The sequence below is a fragment of the Ammodytes marinus genome (genome assembly GCF_949987685.1).
Source record: "Ammodytes marinus genome assembly, chromosome: 19".
Classification (NCBI taxonomy): domain Eukaryota; kingdom Metazoa; phylum Chordata; class Actinopteri; order Uranoscopiformes; family Ammodytidae; genus Ammodytes; species Ammodytes marinus.
In genome coordinates this window covers 18618431-18643937 of record NC_137223.1, presented here as the reverse complement: position 1 = coordinate 18643937, position 25507 = coordinate 18618431, and the positions used below count along the sequence as shown (strand labels likewise).

The 25507-nt window shown below is 41.7% G+C and overlaps 2 protein-coding genes across 4 annotated transcripts in view; one reads left to right on the top strand and one right to left on the bottom strand.

Moving 5' to 3' along the window:
- Positions 1-8224: 8224 nt before the first annotated feature.
- On the bottom strand, positions 8225-15712 carry ccnk (cyclin K). Its single transcript, XM_080047568.1, has 11 exons — positions 15585-15712; positions 14460-14686; positions 13600-13681; positions 13372-13503; positions 12803-12908; positions 12655-12712; positions 11534-11703; positions 11239-11450; positions 10997-11027; positions 10643-10714; positions 8225-9961 (listed from the first exon to the last, which is right to left on the bottom strand). The coding sequence occupies exons 1-11, from the start codon at positions 15591-15593 to the stop codon at positions 9450-9452; spliced, it is 1611 nt and encodes a 536-aa protein (XP_079903694.1). The 5' UTR covers positions 15594-15712; the 3' UTR covers positions 8225-9449.
- Positions 15713-20221: 4509 nt separating this feature from the next.
- bcl11bb (BCL11 transcription factor B b) overlaps positions 20222-25507 on the top strand; it is a 28946-nt gene continuing 23660 nt past the window's right edge. For 2 of the 3 annotated variants that reach the window (XM_080047911.1, XM_080047909.1), the window contains exon 1: positions 20222-20914. In XM_080047911.1, coding sequence (XP_079904037.1) covers positions 20851-20914 — 64 coding nt within the window. In that variant the 5' untranslated portion in view covers positions 20222-20850. The remainder of the gene's footprint in view (positions 20915-25507) is intronic. The other variant, XM_080047910.1, reaches the window with a different exon arrangement.

Below are 25507 nucleotides of genomic sequence, written 5' to 3'. Positions count from 1 at the left end.
CTAGACCTTAAACAGGGTTTGCTTTTGGTAAAAAAAAAAGAAAGAAAGAAAAATGTCATCTTTTTTTTCGTTGTTTTTTTACAATTGCTATCATTCCTTCTCTCTGTAACCTCTGAAAATGTATCAAAGTCATTCTGAATCAAACCATCTCCATGGACTAATTGATAGATAATTTCCACACTTTGTGAAAGTAACTAAATTTGTATGTGGTGTGCATGCTTGACAATCATTTTCTCAGGTTGGGAGGGCTGCAGCTTTACCTTTACCTTTTTGTGACAGTGTGGGTGTGTTAAGTGTGCTTGTGTGTGCGTGTGTGTGTGTGTGTGTGTGTGTGTGTGTGTGTGTGTGTGTGTGTGTGTGTGTGTGTGTGTGTGTGTGTGTGTGTGTGTGTGTGTGTGTGTGTGTTCTCTTGCAGCTGTTTCGTCTGCCTGTGAATCCTCTCTTTCTCTATTGAACCTTGGTTACAACTAGGTTGAAGACTGCTGAAGACATTTGCTGAATCCATACAAAAAGTCTGGTCCCAATAATAAAAATGTTAAGGCCAAATACAAAACCTGAGTTTGGATGGCCATTTTTTGGATTGCTGATGAAAACAGTTCTCAGTCCGTTTCTGATGTCATGTATTCGGCAGGTGTCTTTTATGCAGTGCATGTTTCTAAAAGTAATATTGTTTTTCTTAGAGTGTGAGAGATACAGTACGTCTTCCCTTAGAATTTTCCTGAAAACTAACATTTAAAAAAACAAGTATTTCTTGATGTCAGAATGAGCAAAAAACTGTTTGTCAAAGTATTTATTGCCAGGTGTCAGAAAGAGATGGGAGTCATCAGTAACTGAACAGTCATAATTTGCATTTATCAGATTTACTCAAATTTGATAGATGCGTTCAGTGACTGACAGCTCAGGCTCTCTCATCTCTGGTGTTATTTGTTCCAAATTAGAACATTTCTGGGGCTGCCCACCATGCAATTCTGTTCGCTCTAATAATGGGTCAAAAATGAGTCAAAGTGTTTTTTTAAAAAGTGTCCTTTTTTCTAGGAACTGATTCGAAGCCATGATACAATTTTAAATACTTTATATATGGCATATGATTTGAAATGTGCCACACTTTTTGCTGCATGGTGTTTTGATTTGGAACCCAATTGTCTTTTTTTATTATTAAACATCTATAGTGTGTTTCTGCCTATATGCTAAAGCCACAGTACAGTATCCTAGAATCTACAGTGTAAATGTCAATTCCTGTAGTAACTAGCATGGCTGTAATGTCTTTTCATGAATTTCAATGATGAGATGAATATTTGGCAGGTGAAAGGACAACATGAAATAGGCCACTTTTAGAACAATCTTTTGGGGAAATAAACAAAGTTGGTTAATGACACTGTAAAGTGCTGTCTTTATTTTATGGAGCAAATCATTTGTTGTAGGCATGTTGTTTTCTTCAGTGGATGAGTTATACTGCCCTCTGCTGGTAGCTATGGAAGTAAAGCAAACTGAAGTTGTGGATATTCCCAACCAGTATACACTTCAGTGACAATCTCAAATAATAAACTTAACTCGAAAAAACTAAACAAATTGTGATTTAATTCAAAAGATATATAATTGTGAGAAAAATTAACACCAATAGTTACCCACCTTTAACCTAGGTTGTAACTACAGTTGTAACCACTGCAAATGAATGTGCAAGAAATATAGCAAGCAAGAAGGGAATTTGAAAAATAAAGCATACATGGTTTAAAACTGTAACGTTATGGATTAATGCTAAATGGATAAAAGGTTAAAATGGTTGGCTATATGTAGTGAATTAACACATGGTGTAGCGACTGCTCTCCAATAAAGGCCGCTAAGAGGCTTAATGGGCTCCAGGCAGTTACGCGTCCAAACAAATCTCCAACTCCGGTGATGAGTATAGTTTAAAGAGTTTAATAAATGAAAGGCAGAATTACAACGGATGAATGAGAACATGTAGATGGTGTTGAAAATAAACAAATAAAATATAAACTGCTGTAATTGAAGGTTATTTGACGTTGTTGACGATAAGTTGACGATAAATTGACGGTAAACAGAAAATAAAACAGGTGCGCCACTAACCCCCTTTGTATCCTAACCCTCGCCCGCCACAAGTGCCCTGGTATATAAACCACACCCACACCCACATGTGTCAATCAAAACGGAAGTGTATAACTTTTCAAAATAAACAATTTTGGCCCCTACAATTCCGGCCCCTAATTATTATGTTTCAAATTCAAATAATAATTACACATTTGACATGACAATCAACACAGTAAATATATTTTCTTGATCTTCTTTCTTCATTATTTGTAATCCAAAGAAAGAGTGATTAGTCAAAGTCATGTCTCCAGGAACAAAGTCAAGAGGTCAAAAGTTTGTTTGGGTCAGTCAATGATCCTCTGCCTCCAGTAGTAGGCAGACTTTGTTGATGGGCCTGGTCAGAAATCCGGTCTTGGACTTGATCCGAAGCTGACGTACAAGTCCCTTTTTGTCCATCATGGTCTCCACAATCCTTCCAGTCAACCAGGTGTTGCGAGGTGCTGAATCATCCACAATGGCGACGATGTCTCCTGGGGTGAAGTTGGACCATTTCTGTCGTTCTTTTTTTTCTTCTTCTTCTTCTTCTTTTTTCTTTCTCTCTTCTCTTTCTTTTCTCCATCAGGGTTCTGAGGCCACTCTTCCTGAGGACCAAGAAGAAACGGAGGTCCGTACACCCACATTTCCTTCTTTAGGAAAGCTTTAACTTTCACACCTCTGGAAGCCATATCTGCGGGATTGTCATTTGTGTTGACATACCTCCACTGATGTTCATCTGAGGCTTTGGCAATTTCAGTCACTCTGTTAGCCACGAATGTTCGAAATCGTGTGGTCCTGTTCTTTATGTACTTGAGCACAGAGGTGCTATCAGTCCAAAATGTAGAGTCTGCTAGTTCCATCTGCAGCTCTTTCCTCAATATTGTGTCCATTCTGCCTGCCATGGTAGCAGCAGTCAACTCCATGCGAGGGATAGTGACTGGCTTCAAAGGAGCCACTCTGGCCTTTCCCATCACAAATGCACAATGTGTTTGGCCATGGTTGTCATGCAGTAACAAATAACTCACAGTTCCATAACCATCCTGACATGCATCAGCAAAATGGTGTAGCTGGGCAGATGTTACCGTTCCGAAGTTTGTAGGTTTGAAGCATCTATTGACTTTAAAGTCTTCCAAGTTATGGAGTTCCTGAATCCAGCTCATCCATTCCTGCACAAAAGAGTCTGGTATCACATCATCCCAACCAGTCTTTTCCCGACACAATTCCTGTAGGATCCTTTTTGCAGTCAGGACTACTGGTGCCAACATTCCAAGGGGATCATATACAGAGCTGACAGTCGACAAAATCCCTCGTCTTGTCAGTGGTCTGTTTTTGAGGATGATTTTGAACTTGAAGACGTCAGACTGAACACACCATTGTACACCTAACATCCTCTCCACAGGTAATTTGTCATGGTCCAAATCCAGATCCTTCATTTCTTTTGCTCTTTCCGTTTCAGGTATGGCAGCCAATACATGACGACTATTGCTTATCCACTTGGTGAGTACAAAGCCTCCCTTGGAGCAAATGGCTCTTAACTCGTGATAAAGAGCTATTGCGTCCTCTTCTGAAGCTGCTGAAGCGAGGCAGTCATCCACATAAAAGTTGTTCAAGATGGTCTTGATAGTTTGTGGGCTGAACTGGCCAGTGTTGTCTTCAGCACATTTCCTCAGGGCAAAATTTGCACAACTTGGAGATGATGTTGCTCCGAATAAATGCACCGTCATTCTGTATTCCACCATGTTCTGACTGTAATCTCCATCAGGCCACCAGACGAACCGTAGCAGGTCCCGATCTTCCTTTGGTACTTGCACTTGGAGGAACATCGCTTCGATATCCGCAGCAATGACAACAGGTTCTTTACGGAATCTAGCTATGACTCCAATCAAGGTGCTGGTGAGGTCTGGCCCCAGTAAGAGCTGAGAGTTCAGTGAAACTCCCCGATATGTAGCTCCACAGTCGAAGACTACTCGAAGTTTTTTCTTTTGTGGATGCAAAACTCCATGGTGTGGTAGATACCATTTTCTGCCATCACTACGTTCCAAGATCCCTTCTGGTACTTTCTCTGCATAACCCTTGGATATCATGTCAGACATGAAGTTGGTGTACTCCAAGTGATAGCATGGATCTCTCTGGAAACGCCTTTTTAAGTTTAGTGTCCTCTGTTCAGCGCAGTTCTTATTGTCAGGCAAGCAGATTTTCCTGTCCTTCAATGGTAAGCCAAACCAGTAATGTCCATTTACCAGCTTTGCAGATGTTGAAACCAACTCCAAGAACTGCTGATCTTCTTTTGAAGGTTCTTGGTCATCTTTGACACACTCAGGAAAGTCAATCTTGTACTGCTGCTCCCACTGCTCATCAAGTGTAACAACTGATATCCTGTTAACACTGATGTCTGACTGCTCCTGAGCATAATCATCTTTTCCTCCCAGAGGTCCATTAACTGTCCAGCCGAGCAATGTTTTAACGGCATACGGTCCATCTCCCACACTTCTAATGACTTGAAGTGGTTCAAGAGCCTTTGGTACATCAGAGCCAATCAGCAACTCAATCTCACAGTCCAGTTCAGGTAAGTGAATATTCTTCAAATGAGACCACTGTTTGATGTCATTTTGATGTGGGATGTTTCCTTTGTGCACAGGCATTGTCTTCTGTGTGTACACACATGGGAGATCACAGAACTCAGTGCCATTCAGTCCTGTTACCTCTAGGCCTGAAACAATGCTGGTTTCCACGACCTTCCTTTGACCCATTGTTCTCAGAAGAATATTTGATTTTCTTCCCTGGAGATTGAGTTTAGTCATTAGCCCCAATGTGCAAAATGACGCAGTGCTTCCCGGGTCAAGAAATGCATATGTATGCACTGTTGTGTTCCCCTTCTTTGCCTTTACTTTCACAGGCACTATTGAGAGTTTGCAGTTGTCTTCACCGGCCCCAGTAAGACCACTTGTCTGTACCGAGGCTATGGCTCCGATGTCGGCTTCTTCTTTTGTTGGAGATTGATGTTTGTCCATTTCGTTCCTTCTTTGGTGGATATGCAGCATCCGAGGATGCTTCAAATTGCATATGTTGCAGCTGAGTCGCTTCCTGCAGTCCTTACTCATGTGTCCCTTCTGCAGACAACCAAAGCAGGCTCCATTTTCTTTTAAGAAAGTGATTTTCTCATGATGTGCTTTCTTTTCCAATAGGAAACACACCTCCAAAGCATGTCCACCTCCACAGAACATACACCTTTTTACAGCCGGCCAACTCTCCATTTTCCTAGGTCCATTTCCATGTTTCTCATGTGCAACTGTCACAGTGGTAGCAAATGTACTTCCTTTGATTCTTGGATGCTGTGGTTTTGACATAAAACTCCTTCCATCCTTGCTTGGTGTTGGAGTGTCTCTGATGTCTCCAAACACTGGATCAGTTGCAATCCTCACTTGTTTTTCCAGGTAATTAACCAGATCCCTGAAGGTAGCTCTTTGTTTGTACCTTTCCTGAAAATCACATGCCACAGATCTCCATTTATCCCTCAGTCGATATGGCAGCTTCTTTATGATAATTAGCAGATTAGCAGACATGTTGAGCTCCTGCATGTTGTTGACATCTTCCATGGCATTGCAACATCCTCTTAGAAACAGAGTGTATGCTTGTAATGTTTTTGTGTCATCTGGTTTTATTGAAGACCATGAAAGAGCCTTCTCCATGTAGGCTGTAGCGATTTTATGCTCGTTGCCAAAGTGCTCCTGCAGTAAGGACTTTGCCTTCCTGAATCCTCTTTCTGCTGTCATATGAAGGCAGCTCCTCACCATTTCTCTAGGTTGTGCTTCTGTATACTGTTCGAGATAATAAAGACAATCTGTGGGGTTTGGGTTCTTGCTTTCAATGTTGTGTTCAAAGGATTTTATGAATGTTTGAAATTGAAGTGGGTCACCATCAAAACGACAAATCTCTTTCTTGGGCATTAAAGAGAGACACTGTTGCTGGACCATTAATGCAGTGATGTCATTTTGCTTTTCCATGATATGAATCATATTACTCTGTTCACCATTGCTTGGAGCAGGCAATGTTGTAGGTACTGTAACATGTGCATCCATAGTCAATGTATTTGACTGGACTGTCACTGGCACTGTGGGAAGAGATTGGGTTTGCGTAATGTCTCCGTCAGCAGTGGCAATAATTTTTGTTCTATTTTCATGTTGTGTTTTCACCATATATGAGTTCATACCATCTGACGCTCTTGATCGGTGGCTACGCACACCAGATCTACTTGAGGCTCTGAGAATTTTCATTTTTGCCATTGTAGCAGCAAGGTTTCCATCCAGTTCCAGTTGCTCTTTTTTCCTCCTTAGCTGCTCCTCTTGTGCTTCTATGGCATGTTTATCTTTTAGCATTTGTTGTTGCACAATAAGAGCAGCCATTTCAGCCTCAGCCTTGATGCATGCAGATGAGGTGGTGGACAATCTTGAGCATGAAGAATGTGATTTGTGACTCCGGTTTGTAATATTTGACACACTGTCACTTGGATTTATTTCATCCTGCATGTCAGATATCGCTTTATTCTGTTGGGAAGGAATGGCAGGTTGCACATCCAAGTGTGGTATATTTCCCTTTAATTCAACAGGTGCCTCCTCTTCAGTTGGAATGGGAAAGATGACTGATTGTGCAGTTAACACTGTAGTCACATTTCTTGCTTGCTGACAGGGTCTTTCAATCTCAGAGAGCCATGTTTGAACATCATCAGTGAAGTCTGTGTTGTGTTTTATTATGCGTCCAAACCATTCATTTTGTGTTACCTTTTCCTCTTTGGGAAGTAAAACCATCACTGACTCATGTGTTGCATTTGCATTGTCATGCAGTTGTATGAGTTCATCCAGTTTGAATTGCACTTTCTTTGCATTTTCATCACATTTCATGAGCCCTTTCATTTCAAGTGAGAGCTCTTTCATTTTTGTCACATTAGATTGACGTTGCTTTTGAAGAGTTTCCATTTTGCAAGCCAGCGCTTTGGCTGTAAGCTTGACCGTTCTCTTCTCCATATTTTCCATTTCATTTGCGTCACTCATTATGCGAACTTTCAATTTTCACAATTCATCAAAGCACAGAGCAACAGACACAATGCAATCCGCAATGACATTGATTCAGCCAATATGCGATTTCCACACAACAGCACAGCACAGCACAGCGGCGGCCTCAGCCCACCACGCGGTCAAATCAGCCCAAACAATTGCCGATTGCGACAACCAAGCACGCGCAACACAAGCCAAAACAAACAGTCCCCAATGGACAAAACGGCAGCCTTCCAAACTGTGTTCAACTTCAAACAAATACACAGAAGGATCAACAAACATACCGTTTCTGATGGCTGTGATGCACTGCTGTCACTCGCGCGTTACACCGCTGCTGCAGCTGTCAATTGTGTCTCTGATCCAAGGCGTCCGTGGAAAAGAGTCCAATGTTGCTTAGTTCGTTCACTCCAAAACATCGAGATCCAAGCGGTAAGAGCAACGTTGAATCCCGTCCATGCCGTGGTGTTTTTGGATTGAAGTTTTCTGTTTACTAATTGTAGCGACTGCTCTCCAATAAAGGCCGCTAAGAGGCTTAATGGGCTCCAGGCAGTTACGCGTCCAAACAAATCTCCAACTCCGGTGATGAGTATAGTTTAAAGAGTTTAATAAATGAAAGGCAGAATTACAACGGATGAATGAGAACATGTAGATGGTGTTGAAAATAAACAAATAAAATATAAACTGCTGTAATTGAAGGTTATTTGACGTTGTTGACGATAAGTTGACGATAAATTGACGGTAAACAGAAAATAAAACAGGTGCGCCACTAACCCCCTTTGTATCCTAACCCTCGCCCGCCACAAGTGCCCTGGTATATAAACCACACCCACACCCACATGTGTCAATCAAAACGGAAGTGTATAACTTTTCAAAATAAACAATTTTGGCCCCTACACATGGTATAGGCTAAAAGTACAGATAACATAGCAAGTTATTGATAGACATTTTAAATAGTTAGCCAAAAACAAATTGATATATACAGTTGAAATAGTAAGCTAAAAGTAATTGATAAAACAGTTGAAATATTTATCTGAAGGTAATGGCGAAATGGTTGAAAAAGTTAGAAGAAATTAAGTAAACGAGAGGTGCAGATGGTGTACTTGAGCTCTTCTGAAGGTACATCATACAGAAATGTTGCAAACCACTGCAGTAAATAATGAATCAAGTTACGGTAGATCTTAATGATAAAACACATTTTCACCACGTACAGATTGTAAACATCACTCAATTCAAAGTAAGAAAAGCAGGTCTTTATTGTCCTAAGCGCCACTCACTCAGACACAAAACCAAAGCAGCGTCCAGGATACAGAAAAGGAAAGCATGACTAAGGCACATATGGGTAGAAACTCTTAAAACAAAATGCCTAAATGAAAATATCAGATATGTACAAACACACCTTTAGACTGTCCAGTGTTAGACATGGTTGGTTTTTATACCAGGGTTTCTGTGCTGTAGTTCACGTAACACTACCTGCAGTGCAGATTCACTAGAAAGAATGGGATGGCAGAGGACAGTATGATACAATGGAAAGATGGTGGCTTGTAACATGACTCATTGTGTTTTCACAGAACGGAAATATCTATGACCAAAAGAATATACAAACTGTAGGATGAGCGTGTCTTTCAGTGGGATAGTCCTTTTATGTTTCCTACTACTGCTAGTTTCAACCATTTTAAGATTTGATTTTCTTCAGCTAAACAGAGGGAATGTGGAGAAAAGAAAAACAGACTGCAGGAACAATGGTATGAATGGAAATTCATGACAACCAAAACACAGGAGGGTGGTAGAATACAGAAAGAAGAACCAACCTTTGATCCACTTTAAGTCAATTGAAAATGGAAAATTTCATCCCACAATTAGTGAAGGTGTGACCAAAAGAAAAAAAAAATCATTCAAAGCGCTTACATTTCCTGGTACATTTCCAGAATAACAATGAGTGGACAGTGCTTGTTACGAGATCCTGGACCTAGGCACATTAAGTACCATCAAGTTCATGTTTAATCCACTTATTTATTCATTTTTATCATTTCAGATTCTCACTGCAGTCTATCAATGCCAGTTCAGGTTGTCATAACAACACTGTCCGGACCTCACTTTATCATTCGCGTCTTATTTGTTGTTAAGCCTTCATTAAAAGGAACCTCATCAACTAAAGTCATACCGCAAGAACAACGCGCTGTCCCTCTGTTTGTACCACAATAACACGGGGTTTCTGGTTGTTGATGTTCTTCTTCTCTGGAGACCTTTCCATCCCCTTCTTCTTGCTCTGTGCACAGACTCAGTTCATAAACTGGTCGTCGCGCTCTGTTCTCTGTCTCATCTCATCCACCCACCGTGGTTCATGGGCATGCCGGGCAGAGGAGGCATGGGCACCTGTGACTGTCCTGGGGGCACGGGAGGTGGAGGCGGGTACCCGGTGGGCGGTAGACCCAGACCTGGAGGGGGCAAGTGCCCCGGCGGCATGCGGGGAGGGGGGAGCGGGTAGCTGCTGTAGCCCGGTGGGGGGTAGGCATGCGGAGGGTAGTTGGAGGGAGGGGGAGCTGCGGGCGGTGGGTAGACGTGGTACGGCGGTAGTGGGGGCGCGTAGTTGGGCGGCATGGGGGCGTAAGAGGGACCCTCTGTCTTCATCAGGGACTGCAGGCTCTGGAAGCCCTCTCCGGACATGTAGGAGCTGGTGGACACGATGTTGTAGTTGGAGGGCGGCGGGGGAGGGGGGCGATGGGGCAGGGGAGGGGGCTGATGTGGAGGGGGGGCGTGCGGGAGAGGAGGGGCCACCTCACTCCCTGGTTCTGCTTCCGTGGGAGGGGCCGGAGCAGGGGCTTTGCGGTCTAAAAGGAAAAAACGACAGAGTAACTTGTTAAAAATGAAGTGGCTTTATCTTTCCTGTTTTAAAAGGTGGAGTCAGCGAAGCTTGTTGTCAAAATCAGTGAATATCTCTTCACGCTACGCTACCTGTCCAAAGAAAAATCCAGTCTTTATACACAGCCTTGAAACATACGTGTTGCTAGCTACGGTGGGCTGTCTTTGTTTCCTTCCCCCTGCTGACTTACCAGTTTAAAGACCCTAGGCTGTGTATTGACGCATGGCCATTCATCACCCCCCCCCCCCCCTCTGATCTTGAATAAACTCGGCATCCCTAGACAGTGAGCCCACAGCTAGACCAAGACGGCCAGGCTTCAGCCCCATAGGAGGTCTCATTATCAGGCTCAAGCACTAATCAGATTGGTCTGGGACAGGTTAGGAATAGCGTGTGTTGGGGAAACATTATGTCCAGACGAGTTGCTGGTTATGTAAGCAGACTGAGAGGACCTAAGACTTTGGGTTGCTTTCTAAGCTCTCGTCCCTAGCAGGGGGTCCTGGCTGCTCGTTATTGGCCAATTTGGTGGTACACGCAAACAGACAGCGGGGTATTGAGTAGGACGCCAGCACGCACCTATACTCAAAGTCATTCTAACCTCCTCTCAAATTAGACTAGATGAAGATGTAATACGTAAAACTGTCACTCTTACCTGGGGGAGGTAGCGATGTAGGCAGAGGGGGCATGGGGCTCTCCAGTCTGGGAATCTTTGATCCAACTTGTTCTGGAAATTCAACAGAGAAGTTAATAAGACGCAAATGCTTTTTAGAAGTCAGCAAACGCATTGTGAAACTTGGCTGTAGGTTAATATTCATAAAACCCTGAAACATGACAGAAACATTTTAATCCCGGCCGCTTATAATCTTCAAATTTATATCCGTTAATCTTACACATTCTTAATCTAAATTGCTTTAGTGTTAATAAGAAAACATTTCTCAGAGGTATTTCGGTAGATTAACAGACGTCTACAAAACGTAACCGGCCAGTGGCTTAACAAAAGTCTCACCTGGAGCCTTTGGTTCATCTTTTGGGGATGGCTGAAAACAAGAGAGATACAAGCAAAAAGTCAGTTGCCACTTTGAGGAAAGTTATATTGTGTCATTGTGTGAGTTTATACACATACACAAGCTGTTGGACATTAAAATCATAATAAAATAAAAAATGACTTAAAGTGGAAGGAGAAAGCAAGGATCTTTGCACCGACCATGGTTATTTTCCAAAGACAATGCAAGTCAAGCATATACTCACATGTGTGCGTTTGAGCTGGCGTGCAGGGCTGCTTCCCAGAGGGGAAGTCTTCTTTGGTGGTGGTGGAGGAGGGTTGGAGGATGGTGGAGGTCCCAGTGGGGCTGGAGGTGCGAGGATGGGAGGAGCAGAGCCCCGCTGCTCCTTCTCCTGGATCTGTTGAGGGATGGGCTTGTTTCCCTGGGAGTAGAGGTCCAGGATCTGGTGGCAGATGTCTGGAAGACAAAGACATGCTTTTGTTGAGACAATTCTGAATAGGAGATGAATGAATATAGTGCCGTGGCTTAAAGAGGAGCACCTTCAAGCAGCTCCACTGGGACGTCCTGGACAAACTGCTCCCACCAGCGGCGTGACGAATGCTTGGCCGTCCACTCCTGGATGTCAAACTTGCTGAGGCGGCCGGCCAGGTACATGACGGCTACAGCAATGATCTCTGGTTCCCATTGCAGAGACAGCATGGTGCACAGGCTGCAAGGGACACAGGCAACATGGTTTAAAGTTAGTCTTTTCTCAGTTGTGTCGGCTGTAAGGAAAATGCTTTTTAAAGAAAACGGTCCAAAACCTTAAAAAGACTGACTATTTAATTTTTTAATTTTTTTGTAACCCATTAAGAGCCCGTTTCTAAATATTCTTTCTCTCATCATTTTGTAAGAATGCAACGATTATATAGATTTTTATGGTAAGATATATGATGTCCGAGAAGAAAAATAAAATGACATAGGCATTCTAATAAGAGGTTTTATTGCATTTTCTCCCCCACACCATGATTAAGGTTAAGATTAATTTAATTGATCCCCTAGGGCAAATATTACTAATGTGGGTAATAAATTTAAGTGTTATCTGTCGTCCATGCCTAAATACATTTTACAATTCTGGCCTGAGAAGATCCTGTGTGTTATTTTTTGCAGTTTTTGTAAAAATCAAGGGCATTTTATATAGATACATACTTTATTCATCCCCAAAGGGACATTGTACAAATGTTATTTTATACAAGAATAACAATTTTATGAGGATTTTATTATCATTATTTCCCTTTCCTTCCGCACTTCTTTCACTCTTCCCAACTCTAATAAGCCCAGTGCGTGTACCAAACCTTGTCTAATTTTTATTTATTTTTTAATTTGATTAATCTTTATTTTTTCTTTGGTCTATTATTGTCTGTATTGTGTACCACGAAACCCCTATGTTTTGTTACCCTTGTCATTGTTTAATGTTGTTGTTATTTGTGTGCACACACTTGTTCAATCTTGTACATTATCACCTTAACAAAAAAAAAAAATAGAATGTGTATTTGCATGGTTTTTACACAATAGAGAGGCAGACATGAAATGTGCATATTAAAACAGACAGCAGGTTTTGTATTGCACTACAAAAATAAGCCAACTGTGCTTCAAAGAGCTTACGGCCCTAACAGCTCACCTGTCATTGACAAAGGTCCATGCCATCTGCAGCACCTTGCACACTTTATTCTTCTCACCTTTAACAACAAGACAAACCTCCATAAGCTTTACACCATGTCGTTGTTGACTCTGTAAGGATCTCATGCTGTACTCATCCCCTCTTTTACCTTTTAGTTGCTTGACATAGCGCAGCAGGAACATGTACGGGTGCTCCACCTGCAGGTCAAACTTGATAGTCTGGAGCAAAATTCTCTCCAACACCATCACCTCTTCCTGTTGAAAGAAATACAGATCGCTCAAATATCCCTGTTAGTGAGAACAATATAAACCCAAGCAAAGTGACGTAAGGCTTTTAAGGTTCATCACTGCACCCTGTAATAATTTAATACGTAGATGTTTCTGCCTAGATCCCAGTATGTCCTGATTGCACTCAGTAAATCAAATGTTAGCAGTCAGTCATGAGTCCTACCAAAGAGGATTATGGCTGTTTGGTGTAGCAGATTATCCGTTGTTTACTTCATGTGTTTTTTTTTTCTAGAGTTACATGATGTTACGTCAGGGCTTTGCCAAACTGCTTAACAAAAGGATTTCAGATTTAAAACGTCATTATATTTTCTGCAAAGAAATACCTTGACTGCGATAGTAAGGCCAACCTTGTTTTTGACCTTACAATGGTGAGTGTAAGTAGGGAAAAAAGGTTTCAAACAAACACAGGAGAATACAAATGGGATTTCACCTTTGCATCATCTCCAAACTGGGCAAACTGCACGTCATTCAGCAAGCTGCGAGCTGTTTTGATGATGTCTTTGCACTTCTTTGGGGTTTCCTCCACTTTCCCCGCTAGGAAAAGACAGCACCCACCCGTCACCTGTTGATACACAAATCAAAACATTAAATCCCACACATTTAGTCCACTTACACGGATAGGAAAAACTTTAAAAAGATAGCCGTAGACTGAACTTACATATCTGGGGAACTGCTTGAAGGAGTGAAACATGTAGAACCGGTGGAAATATATGATGCCAGTTGCCAGTGTGTCATAGTGTCTGATGATGACAGTTAAGCATATCATAGCAAACCATATACAGTATTTTCATCAGCCATGTAAAATAAAATATATTCCACTTTGACTGTTCTTCTGACAATACATTGTTTATTCAACTCCTGTAAAAGGAGGGAAGAGAAGCAGAAAAGGCCACATCTTAAGTGGATACAGTACTACGAAGGGGAATTCAGGTCTTGAAGAAAATATCAAAGTTTAAATATAATGCAATAAAAAACCTTTCCTAGGTACAAGAGTGAAGAAGGTGGATGTAATTCTCACTGATGTTGATGGAGCATGTTTCTTTAGTTTTGTTTCTAGAAGCTTGATACAGTACTGTATGACGTATATTGGAGAAGTATATTTCTATTATTTAAATAATGTCTATTTACTTTATCGTTAATGGAATTTGCAACTGCGTATGGTGAAGAATGGGGGTAGGACTCGATAAGCCTTTGCCTATTCCTATCCCTTTTTGAACTAGTCTAGTGTGTGCTATGTTAAAATTGTCTTTTAATTTTTTGTGTGTTGTAATACATATTTTTTCATATTTTACTTTTTATTTATACTTTTTTTTTAATGGTTCCAAAGAAAGATTCATTCATTCACTTTAGCTGTATAATTTCTTCATAGTTTGGATGCTTAATGTCTACTCTTTGTCATTTACTAGAGTTGTATTTATATTCCCATGCTACCCCCTGATCTGAAGTGATCAATCAATCAATCAATCAATCAATCAATCAATCAATCAATCAATCAATCAATCAATCAATCAAGGATACAGGCCAAGTCTGGTTCCCACGTCGAAAATGAAGCGGGCTCCTTCCCTCCGATAGCGGGCCTCTGTGCCAGCGTCCAGGCCTTCAGACTGAGAGGGGGTGTGGGCTAAATCCTTCTTGTCCCAGTACCAGCATGGCTTGATGTGTTCAAGGATCCCTGGGTTGCTCATTGTAAAGTTATCCTTCATCGGATGAGGAAAGGCAACGCTGGATGGACCCGCTGCACTGGACTGATAAATAACAACACATGAAGAGAGGCTGCAGGTTTAACCTATAGGGTTTAACCATACAGAGCAGCAGCTTCCTCTGAACACTTACCAGCGCTAATGTATACAACATAAAGTCTCAACATAAAAGTCGACCGGGGATGTCAAGTCAAATTACATATCTCTATCAGAATCAGTTTTGCCACACTTTAATGTGAAACATAGATGGGGTAGTTAAATATTTTTTTGACAAACTGTGACAACCCTGAAACATGAGCTGCAAGTTGATATATTTTAGGTTGTGGATGTCGAGTTGGAATGGGTCACGCTTCGCCAACCTATGCCTCAGACACTTTAAACGTTACTACTGAGCTGTAAATAATGTAAAAAATCCTAAAAAAAGGACATGATGAATTAATGTTTGGCCTGGCACCTCCACACCCCATTCATTCATACATTAGTGCTATTGCATTTCATAAAGATAGACAACAATAATAATTCGTAAAAATTAGTACATTGATGTGGCTGTCAACAACGAAACGGATTTGGCAGAGTTAGCGGAACGAAAGTTTCAAATGCTCGCTAGCAGTCGCAGAGCTAGCGAAAATGACAGGTTAAAGTTGGCAGCGTAGAACTTCCATTATAATAAAAAAAAAAACAGCAGCGCGTCGACGAAACAGGAACAAATGTATGGCAAGTAAAGTACACTGACAGGCTTAAATAAACTAAACTATGACATGAATGCGGTCACAGTGGACAACTAGTTAACGTCAAACCGGCTAGATGAAGCTCTCCGCTAGCAGCCTCGGCTAGCAAACTCGGTCCACTCGAGGTCTCAACGCCGCTGAGACTACGACTCAAAACTAGTCCGAATTCACCTCGAATATCGCCTGTCTGTTTGTAACGAAACTCAAATCCTTACCTTTAACATGTAGCCGTCAGAGTGAACTACCCAAAACAGACGGCGGTGTGGTGAATCTCCTGTTATTCACAACAAATTGGCTAAAAAGTGATTAACAACTCCCCCCATTGTAACAAGGGCACCGCCATTACGGATTGCGTCAGAGGCTGTTGGCAGACGTCATCACGCAGGACATTTGACACGTGTGTGCTGGGGGTTATCGTCGGTTTAACCTTTCCTCGCCTGAATCATTAGTTTGTCAAATTATTTAATTATTGTCTACGCAACTGGAAACGCCATAGTATGAGACATGCATAGATAAATTCACTTATTCTTGTAAGTGTTGGAAATAGGTTATTTCCAAAAATATCCACTAGAGGGAGACAAATAATAACTCGTGACAGCCAGCACTGGGTTTTGACCATGGTTTTGACACCTGCCGCTACGATTCGACCAGATGACTACATAGACAAATTCATAGGTTTACAATGTTTTAAAATTAAAATCAAAAGTTAACATTTGCACACTACGATGCAATGAAACGTTGGGTGATAATATCAGAAAGGTTCACTGCATACTGGATTGTATTGCCTGTAGTTTAAGCAGGTAGGCATATACATTCATAGAAATGTGATAGCTACATCCATGTACAGTATACAAAAAGATCATTATTATTTCATCCTTATGGAGTGGAATTAGAGACCGATATACCACTCAGAATCACCCACAAAAAGGTAATTTGCTTTGTTTTAGAACAGTCTATTTCTTATCTAATTTGACAAGAAATTTCCTACACACTTTAACTACATAGGCTATACACATACATATGAAAGCAATTTCCCATTGTCTTCTGAGGACTTTAGACTGTAAAACATTGAAGAAATCATATTTTCTTAAGATTTCTAGCATTGTGATGCATGGACTAAATGAGAATAGGACTGATAGAATACCAATGTTTTTATTGTTTTTTGTCTATTGTCTTGAGAAGTTTTTGAGTCATTGCAAAAAATCATATGAATGCGACTGGTGTATTTCTATGTCAATTTAACTCAGAGACAACTATTCATTGTGGGTGTTTTTGTTGTGCTTTTAAGAAAAAAGGTCTTTTTTGGCCCCAGTTAAACAAATAAACAAAAAAAAAATTAATGCGACTGAACCCATAATACAAATTGAGTGTGACACAATACAACCAACTATGACCACAACTTTAATCTTAATTTGACAAACATGCTAAAATAAGATGCTTTTATCCACACATGTCAAAGTCAAAATCATTGTTATTCTTTATGTAGGCTATTAAAGGACATACTGCAGAACAAGGTAACACAATAGAGGTCAAAAACCTTATATAAAAACATTTATTTAATGATTTGGAATTAATGGGTTGATGAGGAAAATAGTTTTGGTTAAAGCCAAACTCACTTAGCTCTTTGCACTCGCTTCACTCTTTTAAACTTGATATGAACCGGAGTTCATGGTGCGTTCCATCACCTTTGTTCGCTTCAAATGTTACAGAATGAGAAGCAAGCTACATCTAACATCTTGTGCCCTCTTCGTTCCCCTCCCAGCCCTCACAGCAGTCCTCAAAGACAGCAGTGGGTGAATCATTTACTCTGACCAAATTCAATTTTGGAATCTGCATGCATTATGTATTCACCCATGCTCGGACAAATCCTCTTTACTGTGGGAGAAATTGTCAGGATGTGTCCTGTAGAAAAGTAAGAGCCTTGTCTGGTTGTATTGCCCGTAGCATGGGAGCATCTCAATCTGTCACTCAAGGGCACGCGCGCGCACACACACACATACACACACACACACACACACACACACACACACACACACACACACACACACACCGACCACAGTAAATCAGCTCATGAATAATATATACTTGTACTTTCTTTATTAATATTAAACATTGCATAATGAAGCACCGACTATGAGCAAATCCCAGAGCAATATTCATATTACCATGAGCTGTCCTGGAGTGGACCTTTCATTGTCTATGTCAGTCCTATTGTGGTTAAACACATGAAAATAGCTGCTCTTACACTTAACCTCGAGTACATGAAATGTTTCATTTTTTGTTGTTCAACCAACTCTAATATGTTCAGTACGGATTTTTGTCCAATACATGTTGATCTATTTTAAAATATGTTTGCAATTTTGTGTTCTTTGGAGAGTTGACGGATGCAGGCATGAACAATGGAAGATAAAAGGATTCAACAAAGGTTGTGACCCAGTATCAAAGCCGGTTAAGTTGCATAAACTTTTGTCCACTGAAGTGCCAAAGAACGTCCCCACTTCAACTTCATGTCACTGTGCTCATTTTCATGATTCCACTCAAATTGTAAGTGCCTGGAATCTTCTTAATTCCCAAGTCATTCAAGCAAAGAGCTCAAAAGTCAACATGATGTCTTTTGTTACTTTTGGACAACGCTTTTTATTTCCTTGTATCCTCGTCTCCTGTGTAGATATTGCCTTGCGGTGTGTTCGGGTATCTCCAACCCAGCGATGGCACTTACCACGCGAGATGCATGTCTCCTTGGAGGCAACACTTTGGACTTAAAACCTTTCCTGTGTCCACAAGCCGGGGATCTGTGGTACATTGGCCTTGTGCAACCCAGCTTAAACTGCCTTTGCCCGGAGCCAGCAGATACAAGCTATAATGGAGACACTGATGTATTATTGAGAAACCCATGGGTGAGGATCAAGGAGCTGCTCGCAAGCCAGCAGGGATAGCAAAGAGAGTGTGTGAACTCAGGATAATGTTTTCTCTTCACTGTCCAATGTGTCCACAGCGGCTCTCGCTCTCTTGGCCTGCTGCGAAACACAAGTCGTTTCATGTAACATCACATGGCGAATTCATGCGCTCCAGTCAAAGCAATATGCTTGACAAACTTGCCCCGGCCCTATCTTGTGAAAGAGAGCTGTTGTGCTGTAGTAGTGTTTCCATGTGGAGTCTGCTGAGGTTATGTCTACTTGAGCCAGAGCTGAGATGACATTTCATTTATATAAATAATTACTGTCCTGAAAGTCCCCTAGGCTTGCCCCGAAGCAATCAAACTTCTAATGCTCTTAAAATTGCCCACCATGTTTTATTAATGGCAGACTATAAAATGCATTGCTGTGGCTCCACACTTCTCGGCGGATCCACGAGGAAACGGTCGGTGTCAACTTTAAATGGCCGTATAAGACTTCATATTTTCATTCAACAATGTACTTTCACAAAATTATAGTAGAGTGCAGGTTGGCATGGTAAAAGAGAAAGAAAGGCAAAAAGAAAACCTGAGTGTGTTTTTAGCTGAGCCACAGCCTCCACAAAGCACTTATCCGTGCATACACTGATCTACATGAATACAGTGAATTATGTGCGCAATGATTGCCCATTAGTGCCATTAATTGCCTCTCAGTGTATCTGATCTGCTCTTCAAGGACTCTCCTTGATTCTGAATTGTATAAATGGCAAATTAAGAAGGCTTCATTCTTAAAATAAGAAGAAAGTATAGGAAGGCTGTGTTAAGGTAGCATCCCCCTGAACAGCTTTTTAATGTCTCCTGTCTGTGCCAACAGAGGGTACTGTTGCCTCACAACATATTTAAATGATCCCAACAACAAAGATGAAGCCCTCCCTCTCTCTCTCTCTGATTCAATGTGTGGCAATAGGTGTGCTTTACATTTATACTGGTCATGTGCAGCATCGTTATTTGGTCATTGCCACAGTCTAAAATGCATCCATAACAAAAAAATAAAGTTAATTAACTCAATTAAAGGTGACCTTTGAACCCAGGTTGACCAGTATTGTTCATTTAATCTGATCTATGGTTTGGGTGGTCTTGATGATATTCCAGACTCTTAATAACAGTTTCCTTCTGCTACATTTAAGCAGGAATTATATGAATGTAAAATGAGTTGTAATAATCAGTGAACTGACACACAGAAAAAATAGAAGTCATGTGGGAACAAAAAAAATATCATGAAAATATTCTGGGACATCGTGGTCATTTGAATCATGCAATGCCTAGTAGAACCAATGCATGTGAAGGTGGAGGAGAAGCCGTTTAGGGGGACACTGCCTTTGCTTTAATATAAACGAAGTGACGACCCAGCGCTGAGTTGCCTTCCAGTGTCCGCGCTGCTGCAGTCCGCTGCCCGGTGCAAACGTAACGGACGCACTTGAACTTGAATCCCAGCCCACCCATATGGAGGCAACCCCCCAACCGCAAACACTCACACTCATACTTACACACACACACACACACACACACACACACACACACACACACACACACACACACACACACACACACACACACACACACACACACACACACACACACACACACACACACACACACACACACACACACACACTCACAGAACACAAACACAAACGCAGGGTCCTCCCAAAACAGAGCCTCTTTCTTTCATCGTGTGAGTCAACAAGAAGTAGCCACGATACACTGGGAAACATTGGACCTCTGCTTGTTGGACGAGAAGGAGGAGGAGGTGTCTTGTCTGCCCGCCTGCCTTCCTGCTTGCTCTCTCTCTCTCTCTCTCTCTCTCTCTCTCTCTCTCTCTCTCTCTCTCTCTCTCTCTCTCTCTCTCTCTCTCTCTCTCTCTCTCTCTCTCTCTCTCAATCATCGAGGCTACTGCCACCGGAGCCAAGAGTTGCCGTTCCGCGCACCGATGCCAAAACGCGCAGGAGGAGTCAGTGCCAAAGGGTCATTTTAGCGCACCACTGCTGAAATGGAAGGACTGTAGGGATTCCAAGAATAAACAGCAGTCATTTGACCCCCGATGATACAATCATATCATTCAAATTAAGAAACGGAGGCAAATAAGAGCCAATACCCATCACCGTCCTGTCACCGCGGTCGTTGCAGAGGTGGGCACTCCAGGATTTGTAGATCTGCAAAAGGTCATTGCAAAACATTATACCTGCCTGCCCTCATATCGGGCTCGTCTGCCGCAAGTAGTGAACAATTGCTTCCTAAAACGACACTTTGGCTTCCTCAATCCAGGTGTTTGCTTTTTTCTTCCGAAGACGCAGCGGGACATTGTGGACAAACTGGTCCTTCCATCCTTAGTGCGCTCCGGTCCCGACTCCTCACCTCACGAGCGCCCAGCAAAGTTACAGCCGAGGACCGCGAATAGTAAAAGAGGGATTAGGAGGAGAGGGACACAAAGTTGGTTCCCCCCCTGCGATCCAGAGAACACCGACACCACGGTCCAAGCCGACTCCAAGTGCCGTTCACCGGGCGATGCCAGAGTAAATGCCGGGGCAATGTCCCGCCGCAAGCAGGTGAACCCGCAGCACTTATCGTTGACGCACAGGGAGACAATACAAGGTGAGTGTAATTCCGCCAAGACAGCTCAATCCATTTACGATTAAGTTTACCGGTTGAAATGGTTTATAGTTTATCATTATTATCAATGATCATTTCAAACATTAAATACAAGTGGGCTATACATTGGTAAATAGATTTAAATCGTGCATTAATGCATTGTTTTTCAGCATTCAGAATTGCACTGTAAAAGGAAGCGTAACTGAGTTTGACAATTTATATTTATCATGTGATATGAGGCAAGGAAAACTCCGTCATGTGTTATTATTTTTTATTAAAGATACCATTTGACTGAATTTAAGTAATTGTCTGGGTTAAAAACACACTTAAAACGTATTAAAACAATTTAGTAAAATTTCACATGTGCCTTTTGCAAGTTGATACGACTTTAATACAAAATATTGATCTTATGGCAACTACATTGGGACTGTCTGGCCAAGTGTGTCTGTGTGTGTGTGTGTGTGTGTGTGTGTGTGTGTGTGTGTGTGTGTGTGTGTGTGTGTGTGTGTGTGTGTGTGTGTGTGTTCGTGTGTGTGTGTGTGTGTGTGTGTGTGTGTGTGTGTGTGTGTGTGTGTGTGTGTGTGTGTGTGTGTGAGAGAGAGAGAGAGAGAGAGAGTGTTTGTCTGTGTGTTATTGAATGTGCACGCACGTGCGTGGCGCGCGTAAAAGCTTGTAAAGCATCATTTCATTACAGCACAATTTAGCATTTTCTTCCCTAGCATATTGCAACATGTGGCAATGTGTGTATTAATGTATAGGCTACTTTGCTTGACATTTCATTGATTTCCAAATAGGCCTACAGCTTTTTATATTGAGACTTTTTGCTATGAAACTTGCATCTTAAGTTAAACGTATTTTTAAATACATAATTTAAATAATCGTTACTGATCTCACTCTCTCTCTCTCTCTCTCTCTCTCTCACACACACACACACACACACACACTCACTCACTCACTCACTCACTCACTCTCTTTCTCTCTTTTCAAACACACACACTTTCTCAAAATATTTTTTCATGACTCCAAAAAAGGCCTATCTGCACTTAAATGTTATATTTGAAGATTATAAATATATGAAAATTGTCCATAAAAATATACTCAGTTTGTAATCCAAACAAACAATGAAAACATCACCCACAAGGTAACAACGATCTGAACTTTATTAATTCGATATTTTAAAATGGAAGGCTCAAAACTTGTTTGAAGCTTTTCAAAACGGCGACCTACAATTTTGATTCAATTGCCCGGATTAAATCTGAGGAAGAAATTCTTATTTCTTTTTCTTTTTGTGGGCATATGATTAAACAGTCGCGTAATCCAATTTGAAATCAATTATATCAATCTAACCTTCATCTCCCAGCGCTCTGCTTTGCCCAAATCCAATTTCATAGAGGCCTAATCTGGGTAATTCATTGCAGAAATTCGTGATGTAATCTATGGCCTATCTGTTTTGTGTTGAAAAGGGTTGTGCGCATTCCATCCCACCCGACACATTTAGCATTAAGGCTAATCGTGAATCACATTCACTTTGACTTTCTCTCTCTATCTCTCGTCAATGACTTCTTCAGTTGAAATAATTACGGTCATTTCAAACGTTGAGAGCAATCTGAAATCTAAATGTTTTCTATCAGTGGGGCTCATTATGTTGTAATTGAGAGAGTCCACAGCTGATTTAAGGCACATGACAAAATATCGATCCGGCTTGAATGTTGATCTTAGAGTTTATCCTCTCCGCTGTCGCTGTCTGCCAGTTAATTAAGGTGGAGACCAAGTGGATCCCCCACGATGCCCTTTTCCGACTGGGCAAGATTTTTTCACACAACTACAGTTTGACCTCAGACATTGGTGTGTGCTTTACATAATTACCTGGATGATTTATGACAAATTATTAAATATGTTCACACATCCTGAGGGAACTGCTGCAAATGTGGACGACTAACTGTTAAATATTTGCCTCCCCTCCTTCCAGACATGGGTCACTTTGTTTGACATCTTTTTTTGCATGGTAGTTACACAGAATCTCACTGCACCTGCTGCTGTGCAGACAGCACATTCTTGAAAGGTGACCCGTGGTGCAAAATGTGGACACTAGCATAATTAGACTGATCATTTGGTGTCACAGATTACTAGAATACCATTAGAATTCTCAGAAGTTCCTAATACCATTAGAATTCTCAGAATTTCCTCGTCCCTGAAGCTGTGTTCAGAGTGCCTCAGAGGTGCATCTGTTCTTGCTTGAAGCTTTCGAGGATTACCTTTAGAAATCAATTTAATTGCTGCTCGTCCGTCAAGTGTCAAACAACAATTTTTTCAGTTGAGACATTGCTGACAATTGTTTGACGTTGGTCTGCGCCATGCAGAGGTCAGTGGCATGCTAAATTGCCAAACCCCTGGGCCATCTGGGCCTGAATCTAGTCATACCTGTTCTTTCACATGATACACACTGTCTCTTGTTTGATGAAGTGTGGCCTCCAGCAGTGGCAGTGACAATGACCTGAGAAGTTCAAGAGTAAGGAGGGACTGGACCTGCAGGTATATTTCTTGTTCTCTTTGTTGCGCCATCAAAAGTCAAATGGCAATGCATAACTGGACTTCTGAGCTGATTAGCAAAAGAAAAGCGAGCGCATATATGTATTTTTGTAATATCCAATTGTCCTCTTTCTGTGTGAGAACAATGTGTGTCTGTGTGCGAGTGTGTGCACAGATGTACTTTGTATTTGTATAAAGCGCCTAAGCTATGTTTACCATACGTACAGGATATCTTGGTAACGACACTACATCTGCATGCAGCTGTAGATGGATGGAAGTTTTTTTTTTTTTAAAGTGCCCATCATTCAATGTCCGCAGGCTGCGTGTGTCTGTGGGCTGTTTCCTTTAGCTGGGTGGGTCTGGGTTAGGACCAGGATCACACCTCAGGCTGGAGGATCTGAGGAGCGCTGGGGGGGGGGGGGGGGGGGGGGGGGGGGGAACAAACTGTAAATTCATTGAGTCAACATATAATGAGATATTTTGCGCAAATGTGCAACGTAGTGGGACGGAGTGCGTTTTCAGAAATGGCTACAAAAAATAAAGATTCTTGACACGACCCCTTCGATAGGTTTTGTACAACATTTCCTTGTCAGCTGCCGAGGCCAGTTCGGAAGGAGTATCTCCTTACACAAGTAATAATGTGAAGTTTCTGCAGGGTGCCAGCTTATATACCAACCACATGTCAGACCAAGGGTTGTGCAGTGTAACTGAACACAGCAGCCCTGTGCCCTGCAGCCATGGGGCTTATAGGTCACACTCTATGAGGGAGTGCACAGAACCTGAATATCAGCATATTTCTGGACAGGCTCTCAGTGGAAGACTATGTACTGGAAGTCTACAGTCTATCTGCTAGGCCAGACATCAAGAGGGACGTACGTATGAGTGACTGTAACGGCAATGAATGCACACAATGTGCAAGTATGCGCCAAGGAAAGCAGTCCCACACACACACCGGCACACATGCAGGCACACTCACACACAAACACACACAGACACACACACACACACACACACACACACACACACACACACACACACACACAAACACACACACACACACACACACACACACACACACACACACACACACACACACACACACACACACACACACACACACACACACACACATCATATACTGTAACACTGCATATGACATCCTCAAAATGCACGACCACATAAACAAATGCGAGTCACACATAAACAAACCCAATGTATTGAGACACTGCTATGTCTGAGCTGAATTTGGCCTTCAGTTTACAGTTCACCCTTTGTGTTATTAAGACAAGCAACATCCCCTACAGGCTTTTAAAGACTATTTCAGTCAATGATTCAGCTAAACTGGTGTTTGGTATCACAGGCCTTCCTTGTTCCGTAGCCGGTATTTTTTGCAGTCTAATATATAGGGATTATATCACGGAATTGTTTTCTGGATCCAGCCATGGAAACGCCTCATGATAACTGTTTACTCTCAGAATTGGCATGCTACTTGTGAAACGGTTAATGTTTTCCTCTTTATTCGCACCATATGGCTGTCAAATGCTGGGGGAGAAATCCACCGTCTACGCACTGCAACACCCCGGTAAATATTCACACGCGTCGTGGTAACCGGATGATAATCTCACAGGAGATGATTGTTGAACGATTTATGATTTGCTGTGAGGCACTGCAGTTTGTTCACAGCTTTCTCTTTTTCTATATTTCAATAGTATTGAACACATTTAATTAATTTTGCAACACTATAAAGCCCCCTTTTTTATTATGTATTATATCCCTTCAAATTGTGTGGCAAAATTTGATTTACATCTACAAAATGTCATGCCTCAGCTGCACAGCCGTATTTTTGCTTACTTTTCAGGCTGATAATCCAAGATTTACGATAAGAAATGAGACTGCTACAGATTAAATGGTGATAAGATAATGAAACACACAGGCCTGGCCTTACACAACACACACTCTTGCAGCTCTCCTTGGCAATCGCAGCCGAGAAAAAGGGATAGGCTAAGCGAGGCTGCTTGTTGTTTGAATTTTTGATTGCAACCATCTGCAATGTTGCCGGTGTCATTT